This window comes from Labrus mixtus, chromosome 1 (genome assembly GCF_963584025.1).
Source record: "Labrus mixtus chromosome 1, fLabMix1.1, whole genome shotgun sequence".
In the NCBI taxonomy this organism is placed as follows: Eukaryota; Metazoa; Chordata; class Actinopteri; order Labriformes; family Labridae; genus Labrus; species Labrus mixtus.
In genome coordinates this window covers 18,308,308-18,321,165 of record NC_083612.1, presented here as the reverse complement: position 1 = coordinate 18,321,165, position 12,858 = coordinate 18,308,308, and the positions used below count along the sequence as shown (strand labels likewise).

The 12,858-nt window shown below is 38.8% G+C and overlaps 1 protein-coding gene across 1 annotated transcript; it reads left to right on the top strand.

Moving 5' to 3' along the window:
- Positions 1–4,760: 4,760 nt before the first annotated feature.
- Positions 4,761–9,708, top strand: si:dkey-56m19.5 (magnetosome-associated protein MamJ). Its single transcript, XM_061036381.1, has 2 exons — positions 4,761–4,959; positions 7,479–9,708. The coding sequence occupies exon 2, from the start codon at positions 7,487–7,489 to the stop codon at positions 9,125–9,127; it is 1,641 nt and encodes a 546-aa protein (XP_060892364.1). The 5' UTR covers positions 4,761–4,959; positions 7,479–7,486; the 3' UTR covers positions 9,128–9,708.
- The last annotated feature ends 3,150 nt before the right edge of the window (positions 9,709–12,858 follow it).

The following is a 12,858-nucleotide window of genomic DNA, read 5'->3' as shown; positions in this document are numbered from 1 at the left end:
TTTGTAATGATTTCTCCGGTGCTTATTATTATTATTATTATTATAAAGATTGTTTTAATTATCAAATAGCATGTTCATGAGGACTTTTCACAGGTAGACTATTTTTAAAAAAATTCAACAAGTGGGTTCAAACCAGGAAGTAGTGGGCTAGTGTTGGCCACATCACAGTCAGTTTTTCTTTTCTCCATTAACTTGTTATTTATGACCAACTTTTATATAACACCGTATAAGACCATATCCGATCATGCTTTCATAGAGTAGGCTACCTAAACGTGGCTTTGTGTCAGTCAGTGTAAATGCTGCTTGGAGTAGCACAGACCAGGCTCAGTTGTTGAATATCAGCTAGTTCAACACATGTGGGTTCCCAAACTTTTTGGGTTTACGACCCATCTTAGACTCCACAAAACTCTGGCTACCACAGACATCCAAAAACGCATGGCCTACAGCTTTTTGCTGAAATGAATTTGTTTTCAATCATGAATAGTTTTTCTACTGTGTTGCAAGTAAACATTCAGTTTAGACTACATTAAGGTTTTTTGTGTAGCCTATATTTTTGTGGACAGAGGAAGAAAGGCTGGGATGACATTTCTGCAAAATGGATGAGAGACAGAGACTCTCTTGTTTTGGCATGGGTAGTAGCCTGTGTTCAATGTATTTAAATATACAATTTATTTTGAATTAGAGTCTATGCAACTGGGAAAACCCGAATAGGCATATATATATATATATATATATATATATATATATATATATATAATTAAAGAGAATCCTTTATTTATCCCACAACGGGGAAATTTACATTGTTAAAAGTTTGCAGTTTTTAGAAATACTGTTTGGTTCGCTGCAGGTTTCGTCATTTCCAGCTTTCTCAATTCACATGTGTTTCTTTTGCTCATCCGCACCTTATGTAAGAAACAGTGTGGCCTAATTGTGCTATGAGGGGGTGTCATGGTTGCAGTCTTATAAACACATACCATGAAGGTATACAGTTGGACACACATGTCCCTGAGCAGCTGTAGCCTGTAAATGAACAAAGATCGCCCAACAGTTAGTATTGTAGTGCCACCATCAGTCTAATGGTTAACTTACTTTATCTAAAGTCACCTCAGGCCTTAAGCTTTGGGACATTTTCACAGTATCAATCTTTGTCTACAGAGTTCCTTCCTAAGATGAGTTATCATTTAAGAAGTGGGGGAAAAAAGACTTAGAAGCCACCATTAAGTGTGTCTGAAGTCCATAGTGCAAAAAGGGAATGACCTACAAACCTTTTTCTGATACAACAAAGGTCATAATGTCTAAAGAATACTGCAGCAAATATGAATGCAACAAAAACTAAAAAATATTGTCTGCACAATCCTCACATAAGTAAAGCAGAATGTGTATGGTGATTAATGAATGGTTAGCAAATGTAATTTACATCAATGATAACTAATATTTTCTCCAAAAAATAACAATTTGCTTTTTGCGCACAAAAAGTAAATACATATTGGAAATATATTGACATTAAATGCTAAGTAAGTAACATATTTCATTACTAACTTCACCTATTAACAGGAAATAGGTAACATTTTAAGACTTAATCAATACAGAGAAGGATTTTCTGCAGACGGTATCGTCAGTTATCAAGTCTTAAAGATAGGACTTTTTAGAAAAGTCAAATCTTAGCTCATATTAAAAGCAATATTGTCTCATACTGTGGAGATTCTCATTGTATTATTTTCATTCAAATCCACAATATGGTTATGATGAGAAGACAAGTGTCCAGTAGAGGGCGCCATTTATTTTCTGTTGAAATTGAATGGATAGAAATCACAATCAAATCACGACTGTAATTAAGAAACAAAACTAGAACTTCAATTAACTTGATATTTTTTACGGCATTTATCTTAAATTCTCATATATAAAATTATACCAAAAAACAACTGCAGAAATGCTTAACCGCTACATTTCATCTAACCACTATGACACTTTCTAAGTCTTGATTTTCAGCAGTCCAAAATTAGCATTGATTTGATTTCTGCAGACATGTCATACTTTGATAATTAATTGTCTAACGATGATGGTATTGACACTGATGTATTTTTTTCAGATGCTGAGGTATAGTTTTCCATTGACTGAAAAATCCCAGACAGACTGAGCTGTAGGCCAAAGCACACTTATCGACTAACCTTCAAAGGAAAGTATGACTTTAAAAAACTCTACCCATTTTTTTTACGAGTTTGTTACACATAACGCTATATGGTTAAAATACTTATACTTATACCAATACTTAGAGGCATTTCATTAACACTTTTTTGAGAAAGGTAAAAATGACAATATTACAACTTTTGAAGTCAAGTTCTTGTAGGTTCAATCATGTAAAGTTCCTCACCATGGGTCCGCCTCCACAGAAACACACGCATCTTTCTCATTCCTGCACCTACTCTTCTCTGGCAGTGAGCTACCCATTGATTTTAGTAGCTCAGAAAACCTGTTTCTTTTTTTTTCACCTCTTCAGTCTTTGTGTCAGTCTAGCTCAACATCACCAGATTTGTAGACAGATGAATTTTGAACATTTACACGATGACCCTGTGGGGTTATCCAAGGCCTCCCCATAAGTAAGTGCCTCCTCCGTGTCTGTGGAGTAGATCGGTTGAGTTGGATGGTGGTCACTCTCCCAAGAATGCATTCCTGAGCTTCTGCATCATGTGAAACCCAGCTGCTGCTACTGCCCCTTTGTCACTCTTTAGCTCTGCTGCCAGCAGCAAAAACAAACAAGATTGATCTTTGGGGGAATCAGGAAGGCAGACAAATTGGCAGCAAACATTTAAAATTCAAAACTAGGTCAAACAAGATCAACAGAAATGTTTTGTTTTGAACCTGTGAAAGTTATAGTCTTTTGTGTGTTTGTTTTTTCAAATACCTTTTCTTCAACTCTTAGTATTTTCTGTATATTTATTTGGATATGTATAAAATAAACCAAAAACATTTACTTTGTCGTAATTACAGAGCCATGAACAGTTTAATTGAGTACCTCAAAAGTGCTGTCTGCAAGGTATTTGCAAAAATACATCATTTGTTGTAATATTTAATCAATATATATATGTTTTAAATCATGAAACATGAACGTTTTAATGCTCATCACAGGGTGTCAGACAGTGTGTTGTAGAGCCCTTGTAACAGGAGAGGGTGCTGTCTCCTCAGTGATGCTGTCTGTCTGTCTGTCTGTCTGATACTCTGTAAACAGAAGTGATGAATGTTTTTATTTTTAGTTCTTTCCATGGGAAAAACAAGAATATTAAAGTAAATAAAATAGAATATAAGCCATTTTATACAACCAAACCATTTGAATGCATCACATTGAGACACATTCTGAGTTTCAGAGATTTGTCTTTTTAAGTTTAAGTACCTTAAGTACAATGACAATATGTTTATGTGCTGAGAACAGTTTTGTGTTTTTCAACAATGTTGTAGTCATATACTGTATCATAAAATATATAGGCCTAACCAGTATCCATATTCTAACATAAGTATAAAAGTCTCCTTTAAAAAAAGTCAACTAGGCCTCAAGAAGGACAAATTAACCTGTTTGGCAGCTTTCCAAAGGTTGTTGAGTTTTGAGTGGTGTCATGAGAGTGTTTGTCCAATTGTTGTGCAGATTCTGAAGTCTGTCCCCCAGTTTCACTCAAAGAAATTGTAAAGGAAGGAGTTTGTGTGAGCTTACAGTGAAAAGAGTCAGTATCTGTACGCCAGGTTTCAATTACTTCACACTTTTTGATAAATGTTTATATTGTTGAAGTGTCTTCATTGTTGTGCCCCATGCACATTTTTTTTTAAATACATTTAGCACTGCAAGTTTGCAGATACCTTAACAGTGTGTCAATGGCATGCTGCTAGTTTTTTTTTGTTATTGAAGCTGACAACTTGTTCACCTGGTAGGGTCAGTTGTTGAATTTCATTAAGTCTCACCCCGACCACCCTTGTCCCATTAACACTTGGAAGGCAAAATAGCAAAGAGACGCAAATTTCAGAATACTTTGCAACGGTCAGAGTGAAAGTTTGATCCTCTTTATAACCCCAAGATGAAAAACACACCTAGGTCAATATTAATTTTAATGATCCGTGGGAAAGTACATACTTCAGACTGAATGTTTTGACTATGGTTATAATCCCTCATGACTAAAGAAAAACACTGATGTTTATTTATCACTAGTTTTTTACAACTCCAAAATGAATCACATTTTACAATCAAGTAAATTAAATTGAGCAATTTGAAACCAGTTTGAAACCAGTTTGCTCCATAATTTACTTAGAATACCTTTGAACTTGTTATTCTCCTTTACATATGCATGTTTCACATCTTAATTTCCTCATTATTGCTGTGCAAAGTGGTATGAGCATGGCTGTTTTCTTGCTGTGAAACAAAATAAGATGAAAAAAATGAAGGAATCCCTAGATAGTTTATTGATACGACTGTGTGCACGCGCACGCGTGTGCACGTGTGCTGCACAAGTAGTTTCACTGTCACAATGCCTCCCATGCATAATTGATGTTGTAGTAATACTTCCTCGCATTGCTCTTTGGCAAAGTACGAGAGGAGGGAAAATCGGCATTTTACAGAGTAAAAAATAAGTACCATCTCCTCGTGGTCGCTCTCTGTCCGCAGATGAAGACCCGTAGAACAGAGAACAGAGAAAAATGCGCTGAAGTGGGTGTGTGCGGGAGAGGAGGGGTTAAAGATGGGAGGGTATAGATTGCAGACGGAGCACTAGAGGGGTAGGCTGGATTGTGATAGCGACAGATGTCTAGAAAACTGTGAGCGGGCACTCCTCACTTACAACACAGTCCTACACTGAACCTCGGAGAGCAGGGGCGGAATCTGCAGCTGTCACTCCAAAGGTTTACCTCTATTATCACACATCCAGCCGGACCTTGGAGAAGAAGAGGCACAAGTGATCACTCTGTGGAAATAGCCTACAGGTCGGTCTCAACAAACAATTAATTTATTCATTTTTCATCTACCATATGTTTAGGAAATATTCTGAAGAAAAAAGAAAAAGAAAGAAGAAAGGTGCATATGAGCAGCAGCTAACCCATTGTTCTCTCTCTCCTTGCCTTTCTCTTATTATGCAAATGTGTACATTTCTAGGCTGACACTGTGAAGGAAGGTTTTTTCTTTTCACCGTTTTTCAGCTATTGAATTTGATTTAGTGCGTCTCCTAATGCAGTAGAGCTGTTTTTTTTTTTTTACAGCAAGCATGGCGATTTTAAAGACCTCTAAAGCTAAACTTAAAGTCATAAAGTTTTAGTTTGTGCTAGGTATTAACATATTTTCTTGGTGAATTCCGTTTTCTGTTGCATGCTGTGGAGGTACGACATTTTCAAACGATGAACAAAAAGGGCAGAGCAGCTGAGAGAAGCAGAAGCAGTGGGTGGGTTAAAATGGGGGATGGAGACCCCTCTACAGCCTTTATCACTCAAGTGTCTTTAGCCGGTGTATAGTATAATTCCCCTGTTTAGGAGCCCAGGCCTCTTTGCCCTACACTATAGACTAGCACCAGTATTTGCTGCCAATTTTGCCTAACCCATTACCTTTGTCAGTGAGTAGCTGCTGGTGAGGAATCCCCATCCTTTGTTACCAGCCAACAGCATATGCTGCCTTAGCTCGAGTCTCCTTTATCTTATTAATATGTGCATATTGCCGTTTTTGTCTTCTGTACAGTTGACTTCGTAAAATGAGAATTTAGCTTGAAAAAAAATCAGCAAAAATCCACATTAAACTGACGTTAAGATTGTAGATTTTCTCATTCAACTGTACTTTCTTCTTCTTGATTTGGAAGCCATATACACCAAGAGGGATTTGGAAAAATAAGATAAATGAATACCAACCACCTGAAAAATATGGAAATTGTTAGAAATGGGTTGAAAAGTAGAATTCGGCTTGAGTTGCTGTATAAGCAGGTACAATGAGATCTTTGTGGATGGATCATTGCTGATTATTTGTGTAGGGGATGGGCAGACATCATGGTGTGTGGTGCATCCTGTCTTGGTTGCTCTATTGTAGCACTATGGACAGTTCCCATTTAATTCGTACCCACATGCTTTCTTTTAGGGTAAAATTCTTACTTAGATGTTTTAATTGGAAGAAATAGGTATAATGGAAAGTAGTAGTAGAAGTAGTAGTTCCATATTTTGCCTGCGGAGAAGCATCTGTCAAACTGAAAAAAGCAAATGTATCAATTAGGCTTTTCAATGAGTGAATTTTGAACCTACATTCTTCATTCTGCAGAACCATGGTATGTGCTCCTATATACAAACAGGTTGATTTTTTTTTCTGGGTCTGCTGAAACACAATCAGTAAGATAAAGTTGAACTTCCAGTTCTCTTTTCTGTCACTTGGAGGAAGTTACATTATTTGGCAATCACTAAATCATCCTCTACTTCCACATTAGTTTTTTGTCACAAAAACATGACTGTGGGACTGTTTTTCTTTATTGTTAGAAAATGTATGGCATGGCATTCTTCGTGCCATACTTTGTGGTTACAGGCATAACTATTTTGTCTATAATGTATGGGGTGTGCCATGTGTCTGAGATGTAGATGGGAAATTTAATTTGTGGCCAATGTGTGTTGTTTGTTCTGTTGCACTGTTTGAATTGTCGGTATGTGTGTTTAAAAGTAAAAAGTATAATAAAAATATTTTTGAAAATAAAATGCCAATGTGAATGTAATTGTAGGCTCTGGATTTCCTCTGCCAATGTGTATTGTGAAAATCACTTCACTTTGAATTTTGTACCATTTCAAGAGAGGAAAAGCTGTATATCTACATGATAGAGTTCCAAATGAAAGTCGTAGGCCTCTTTGGCACTGAGCCTTACACAACATTCCTGGAAGTGTAGAGAGTCTGCAGTGTTGTCTGATCTCAGTAAGGTTCCCATGCATTTACATTTGTTTCTGAGCCAAACTGTGTTTGGCAGAGTGCAGGTGCCTAGTTGAACTTCTAATTCACTTCCAGACAAAAGACTTCCTAGAGCCATACATGTTTCTGACAGATCACTCTTTTAAATTCAAAGGAACTAGTTAGAACCAACTCTGCATTTTAAAAGGTTTGACAGGCCTCATTCCTTACTCGTCATTTCAAATTTAACTACTGAAGTCAAATACCACAGTAATCTGCTCTATGCGTGGTAGGCCTAGTGGTTGAATGGTCACAACAAGATGAAATGAACCTGGGTCTGAAGCCACCCTGCTTTAGTCTTTTTGTGATGACTTTTCATGCCTAATATAAAAGGCATTCGGTTTCCTTTCCCATTATGTATCTGTTTGATTGGAAACACAAAATTCCCTGTTGAAATTGATGTAATTCTCTCAGTCTTCAATATATAAAGTTCAAATATGTTTTTGAACAATGCATTTTTAGCATTCATGATTTAGGAACCGGTCAAATTGAATGATGTTTTCTCTTTCATTAAAAGACATCTTTATTCACTTGTTCTTAGGAGAGACCATGGGAGGCAAACTGAGCAAGAAGAAGAAGGGATATGATGTGAGCGACCCAAAAGATGCTAAAAATGAGGCCCCAGCAAAAGCTGCAGTTGCAGAGGAGTCTGCTATAGTGGAGGCTGAAGCCGCACCTACACAAGAAACGTTGCCAGCTGAAGCAAATAATGTAGTAGAGGAATCTGTGGGGTCAGCTGTGGCAGCAACAACAGAAGCTGTACAAGCTCCAGAAGAGCCCAAATCTGCACCTCCAGAGGAACCAACCGCTCCAGTAGAAGAACCAGTTGCTCCCTCTGATGAACCAGCTCCAGTAGCAGAAGAACCAGTTTCAGCAGCTGTGGAGACCGCTCCTGTGGTCGAGGAGGTAGCGGTAATTGCAGAAGAACCAGCTGTAGCAGTTGAAACGGCTCCTGTAGCAGAAGAACCAGCGGCAGCAGCAGCAGCAGAGGAGGTAGCTGCAGTTGCAGAAGAATCAGCTGCAGCATTAGAACCAGCTGAAGTAACAGAAGAACCAGCTGCAGCAGTGGAGGTGGAAGCTCCAGTTGCAGAAGTGCCAGCTCTAGTAGCAGAAGAACCAACTGCAGCTGCAGAACCATCTCCAGTAGAAGAACCTGTTGTAGCTGCAGAGGAGGTAGCTGCAGCAGCAGAAGAGGTGTCGGCCCCAGTAGTAGTAGTAGAAGAACAAGCCCCACTAGAGCTCCCACAGGCTACAGTAACAGAACCAGACATCCCAGAACCTGCACCTGAAGAACTCCCTGTAGAAGAACCAGTTGCAGTTGTCGAAGCTGTTTCAGAGCCAGAAATTGTTCCTGCCAGCACAGAGGACCAAGAGCCCATCCAAGAGATTGTTACTGAGCCAGAAGTAATTGTGGTGGAGACAGTATTGCCTACTCCTGTCCCTGAACCAGAGGCAGTGGCTGAGCCAGAGCCAATCGTTGAGCCAGTGCAAGAACCAGAGCCAATCTTTGAGCAAGTGCAAGAACCAGAGCCAGAGCCAGAGCCAGAACCTGTACCAGAGCAAGCTGAGCAAGTACTTGAGCTGGAGCCTGAGCAAAAGGCTGATGCATTGGAATCTGCAGCAGAAGTTGAAGTGGTTGTGCCGGTACCAGTAGTAGCCACATCTGACATTACTGAAGCACCCCAGGTATTGGAGACTGCTGCAGCTGAGGTCCCCCTTGAACCTCAGCCTGTGGAAGAGCCATCCATTGCTATAGAGGCCTTGAGCACTGAGGCGGCAGCTGAGCCAGAAGCAGCAGAACCTGTCCCTGAGATTGTCATCTCTGAGTCCGTCTCTACAAGCGAAATTTGCGAAATTTCCACAGAGGTAGCTCAGGCCCCCGTGGAAGAGGTACCTTTCCCAGAGCCTGAGGTAGAAACCAAGATGGAAAATGGGAATTTAGAGAGCCCCTCTATTACAGAGGATGTGGTGCAAGTAGAAGCACTCCCTACTGTGAATGGAGATTGTACAGATTCTGCCTCCACACCGGTGGAGGAATGCATAAATGGTGGTGAGGAGACGCCAACCAAGGAGCAGAGTGACTTTGAACTGAAAAAGGAGGTGCACCTGAGTGGGGATGTCCAGGAAGTTCCAGATTCAGTCCCCGACATAGTGGAGCCTCTCAGCACTGAGGTCACCCAGGCAGTCTGAAGAGAATCCATCATTCAAATCAATGTGAATTCAATTTAATCCCCTGATGGCAAGAGAGTCATCAAGGTATCACAAACACAGCTAGGCTTTCTGGAATGCTGTAACCACCGCAATGTCTATAATGGTAACTCAGGCAAAAGGATGTTTTCTGTCGAGTAACCAAAAATGAAATGCAACCACTTGAGGATTGAAACAGAGAGGGAGAGACAGATAGCGAGAGAGAGGAAGTTGAAGATGTGTAGAGAGGAGAGTTGAGTTTGAGGGTGAGTGTTGACAAACTGTGAAACTGGATAGCAGAGCGAAAATACTGGACAGTAAATATAATTATAATTAAAAGAAGAAAAAAAAGATAAAATCTGTCTTTGTGTGTGAGCCCAATGAATATTATGAAGTGGTCTATTGGAACAGCATTCATTATTAGTATGTTATCTGATTTAGAATGTCATATATCCTTTCTATAACTATATGCAAAGTCATGGCATAAATGTTTTGGCCTTTTATAACAATGGTACCTGTGAGGAGTGTTCATTTGAAACTGATTGTTCGGAATAGAGAATAAAAAGAGATTGTTATAGCCTAAAGTGATCTCCCTTTTGTTTTTATGAATTCTCTCAACAACATCAAGTGTGTCACAACTGCTGTAAGCAGTGGGTTACTAGTTAGATTTATTGTACTTTACTCTCAGCTATGGATTAGACTCTCTCTTTTATAGAAAAGTAAATCTTAACTCGGTTAAACCCATAAAACCAAAGATAATTTTTTTTTTTGCAACTTTGGTTCAAAGAGAAGCAAAGGAACATATTTACAGAACATCTTGACTCTGTTAATTTCAAACCACTTGTTGACATCCACTAGCTCTACAGTTCATATCAGCTCCAGTGGGTCAGAGTTTGACTGATTGTGCATATGTGCGAAGAGCAATGTCCTTTGGGTCATTGGCCACATTCAAAATATTTTGGTTGGTGGAAAATTGCCTTTTTTTTTTTTTTTTTTTTTACCAGCATGATGGCATGATTTGGCAAATCAAAGAAATTCAATGTAGCCAGTGAAATCAGCTTTCAGAGGTTTTTCAGATTTTCCTTAGCTTGTTCTCTCCTCTCACATCACCATGAGTACTGCTGAGTCTCCATGCCATTGCAGCACACCCTGCCAACATTTCGCAGATCCATACAGGCATGGGGAACCAAAGAGGGGGGAGGGGCAGGAATGCTTGCAGGAGGCAGAGAAAAGGAAGAGGGGGGAAGGGTGTACTGGGATGAAAGCAAGTGCTATGATGCTTCACAGAGGGAAAGAAGATGTCCAAAGAAGATTCATTCTTCTGGGTGAATACATTTTCAGACCATTTTACAGACTTTTATGAGGCAAGCAATGGGGATGCATTTTGCTTGTAGGTAATTGGGGGATAAATACATTTCAACACCTACCTGATGCCTCCTTATAGAATGCTGCCACGCCTGCAGCTCACACCAATGTCAGAGATGAAGGGGTCTTTCTCAAGCAGGTGCTAACGTGTGTACATTAGCAAGTGGGAGTAAAATGATATTTGTGTGTGTACTGTAGTGGAGACCAGGGAGGTGAGTGAGGTAGAGGGTGGTTCTTAGTAGAGTATGGTCATCCAACCTTGAAATAACTACTGGACCATGGGTCAAAGCATAAGAGGAGATCTGATAGCGATAACGGGAAGCTCCCATTGAAGTAGCTCCATAATGGGCCCATCCACATACCAACTCTCTCCAGTTTCTTAAAAACATACTCCAGCGCAGCACATTTATGAAAGGAATGCTGCGGAGAGGGTTTGGGGGCTGGGAAGATGAATTCACTGGCATGTTTTCGTCTATCTTTCAGAACTGTTTGGTCAAAATGATTTACTTCCTGTGCATATGGGTGGCTGCCATGGCTTGCTGGTTTGAAAACAGTTAATACAAGGAAGAAAAATACATTTTTTTTACTAACAGATGATTACTAAAATTGAAGTATGTGTAGCTTTAAAATGATTTTTCTTAAAGAATAATGACTACAAACTATACTGTTTATAGCCTTTTTAAAAAAAAAAAAAAAAGCCTAATATCATTGGCTGGGTGACGCATTTTAATACATCATCTTTATCCAACAGCAAAGTGGACCCTGTGTTGGTTTACAAATCATTAATAGGTTAAACTCAGGTATTCATAGAACCAAAAAAGCAATATGACCTTCAAACCTTCAGTGAATAATAGATATCCAGGGGAAAAACATTAAAAAAAAACCTGACCCTTCCAATGAAGAAGTGTTGCAGTTGTGTTAGCAGTTACCAGGATTACATTTAAACAAATACATGTGTTACAGCTACTTCTTCTAACAAAATAGCTGAATATACCCTGCCTGAAGTCCTATGTTAGAGGCTCATCATTCACACAATTTCCAGTTTCAATTTCCTTTGCTTACTCTGCCTTTTATGTGTGAGTTCATTGGGAGAACAAGGTCCTTGTCTTTGCATCTTGATTTAAACACTGCCTTAAAGTTGCATAGTTGTGAAAGGCCAGCTGCACTGCCTGGTTACCCCAACACTATGTGCTCTATATGCAAGCTCCTGCACAAAGCTCAGACTGTGTTCCAGCTTCTTTTTACCCTGTGTGAAGACCAGCCTTTAGGCTTTAGCAATCAGCAACTGAGACGCAAAAGGAAAGAAAAACCTGAACTAAATCCAAAGGTTATATAATGAGAAAACATGAGGCACTGACCCATAACATCAAGTTTTCAAGGTCGTTGTTTTTTTCTTCTGGGAAAAGTATTCCCGGCTTACTTACTGTTCATGTCCTTTTAAGAAACCCATCAAGATACTGGTTGATTGGAGGTAGTGGATGAAAGGGTTGTAAGAAAAGCTAATAAATGAATAAAAATAATATATTAAAAATGTACATATCTACACGAGAATATGGCTACTTATTTATTATTTCAAGTCCTAAAAGTATTTTTGTGAATCTCGTGTTTCTATTGTTGTGTCTCAAATTGCTTTTAATGGTCACCTCAGAATGAAACTAAAACAAAAAAGTATTAACTATCTAATTTCCCGTTCTTTCTCCAAATTCCCCATGCTATATTTATAACATGCATGAATTACTGTGGTTGAGTCTTTATCTGTCAGTGTAAGCACAAAGTAATGAGGATAATACATCCCCTAACACTGCAAATGACAGACCATTTAAAATGGTTTAGCGTCTGCCATAAGGAACAGAGATTGTGATATATCGTTTTATTTTCTAATCTACCTTTATTTTACCATGAAAACGTCCGTCGAGCTATAAAATGTCTTTAAAAAGGAAGTCCTGGCCAAGATAGCAGCATAATGGTTCCACACAAAGGTCAAACAACAGTCCAACAAACAAGCAGAAATATAGCCAATTCAAAAAAACAACCTTTACCATAATATATTTAGTACAATAAATGCAGGACTTCATAATGAGTGGTAGCCTGCAGCATCAGTTCATACAAAAAAACGTGTAATACGGAGCTGATCAAAAAAATATCTATTAAAAAAAAAACGTGCATTGCATGGGAGTAAATTTAAGTTTCCCCTGCCAAACCCCCTCACACCATGAAAGGAAATGGAGTAACAATGGAGTAAAAATATCCAAAACTGTTCTCACTTTTTAATATAACAAAGAGTACAGTCTGGACCTGCTCTTTTTGTAAATGTCATGAGATAACATTTGTTATGAATGGACGCTACACACATTAAGATTGAAGATTGA

Excerpts from the sequence above, each read along its gene's own strand:
- si:dkey-56m19.5 (XM_061036381.1), top strand. The coding sequence starts at position 7,487 with ATGGGAGGCAAACTGAGCAAGAAGAAGAAGGGATATGATGTGAGCGAC.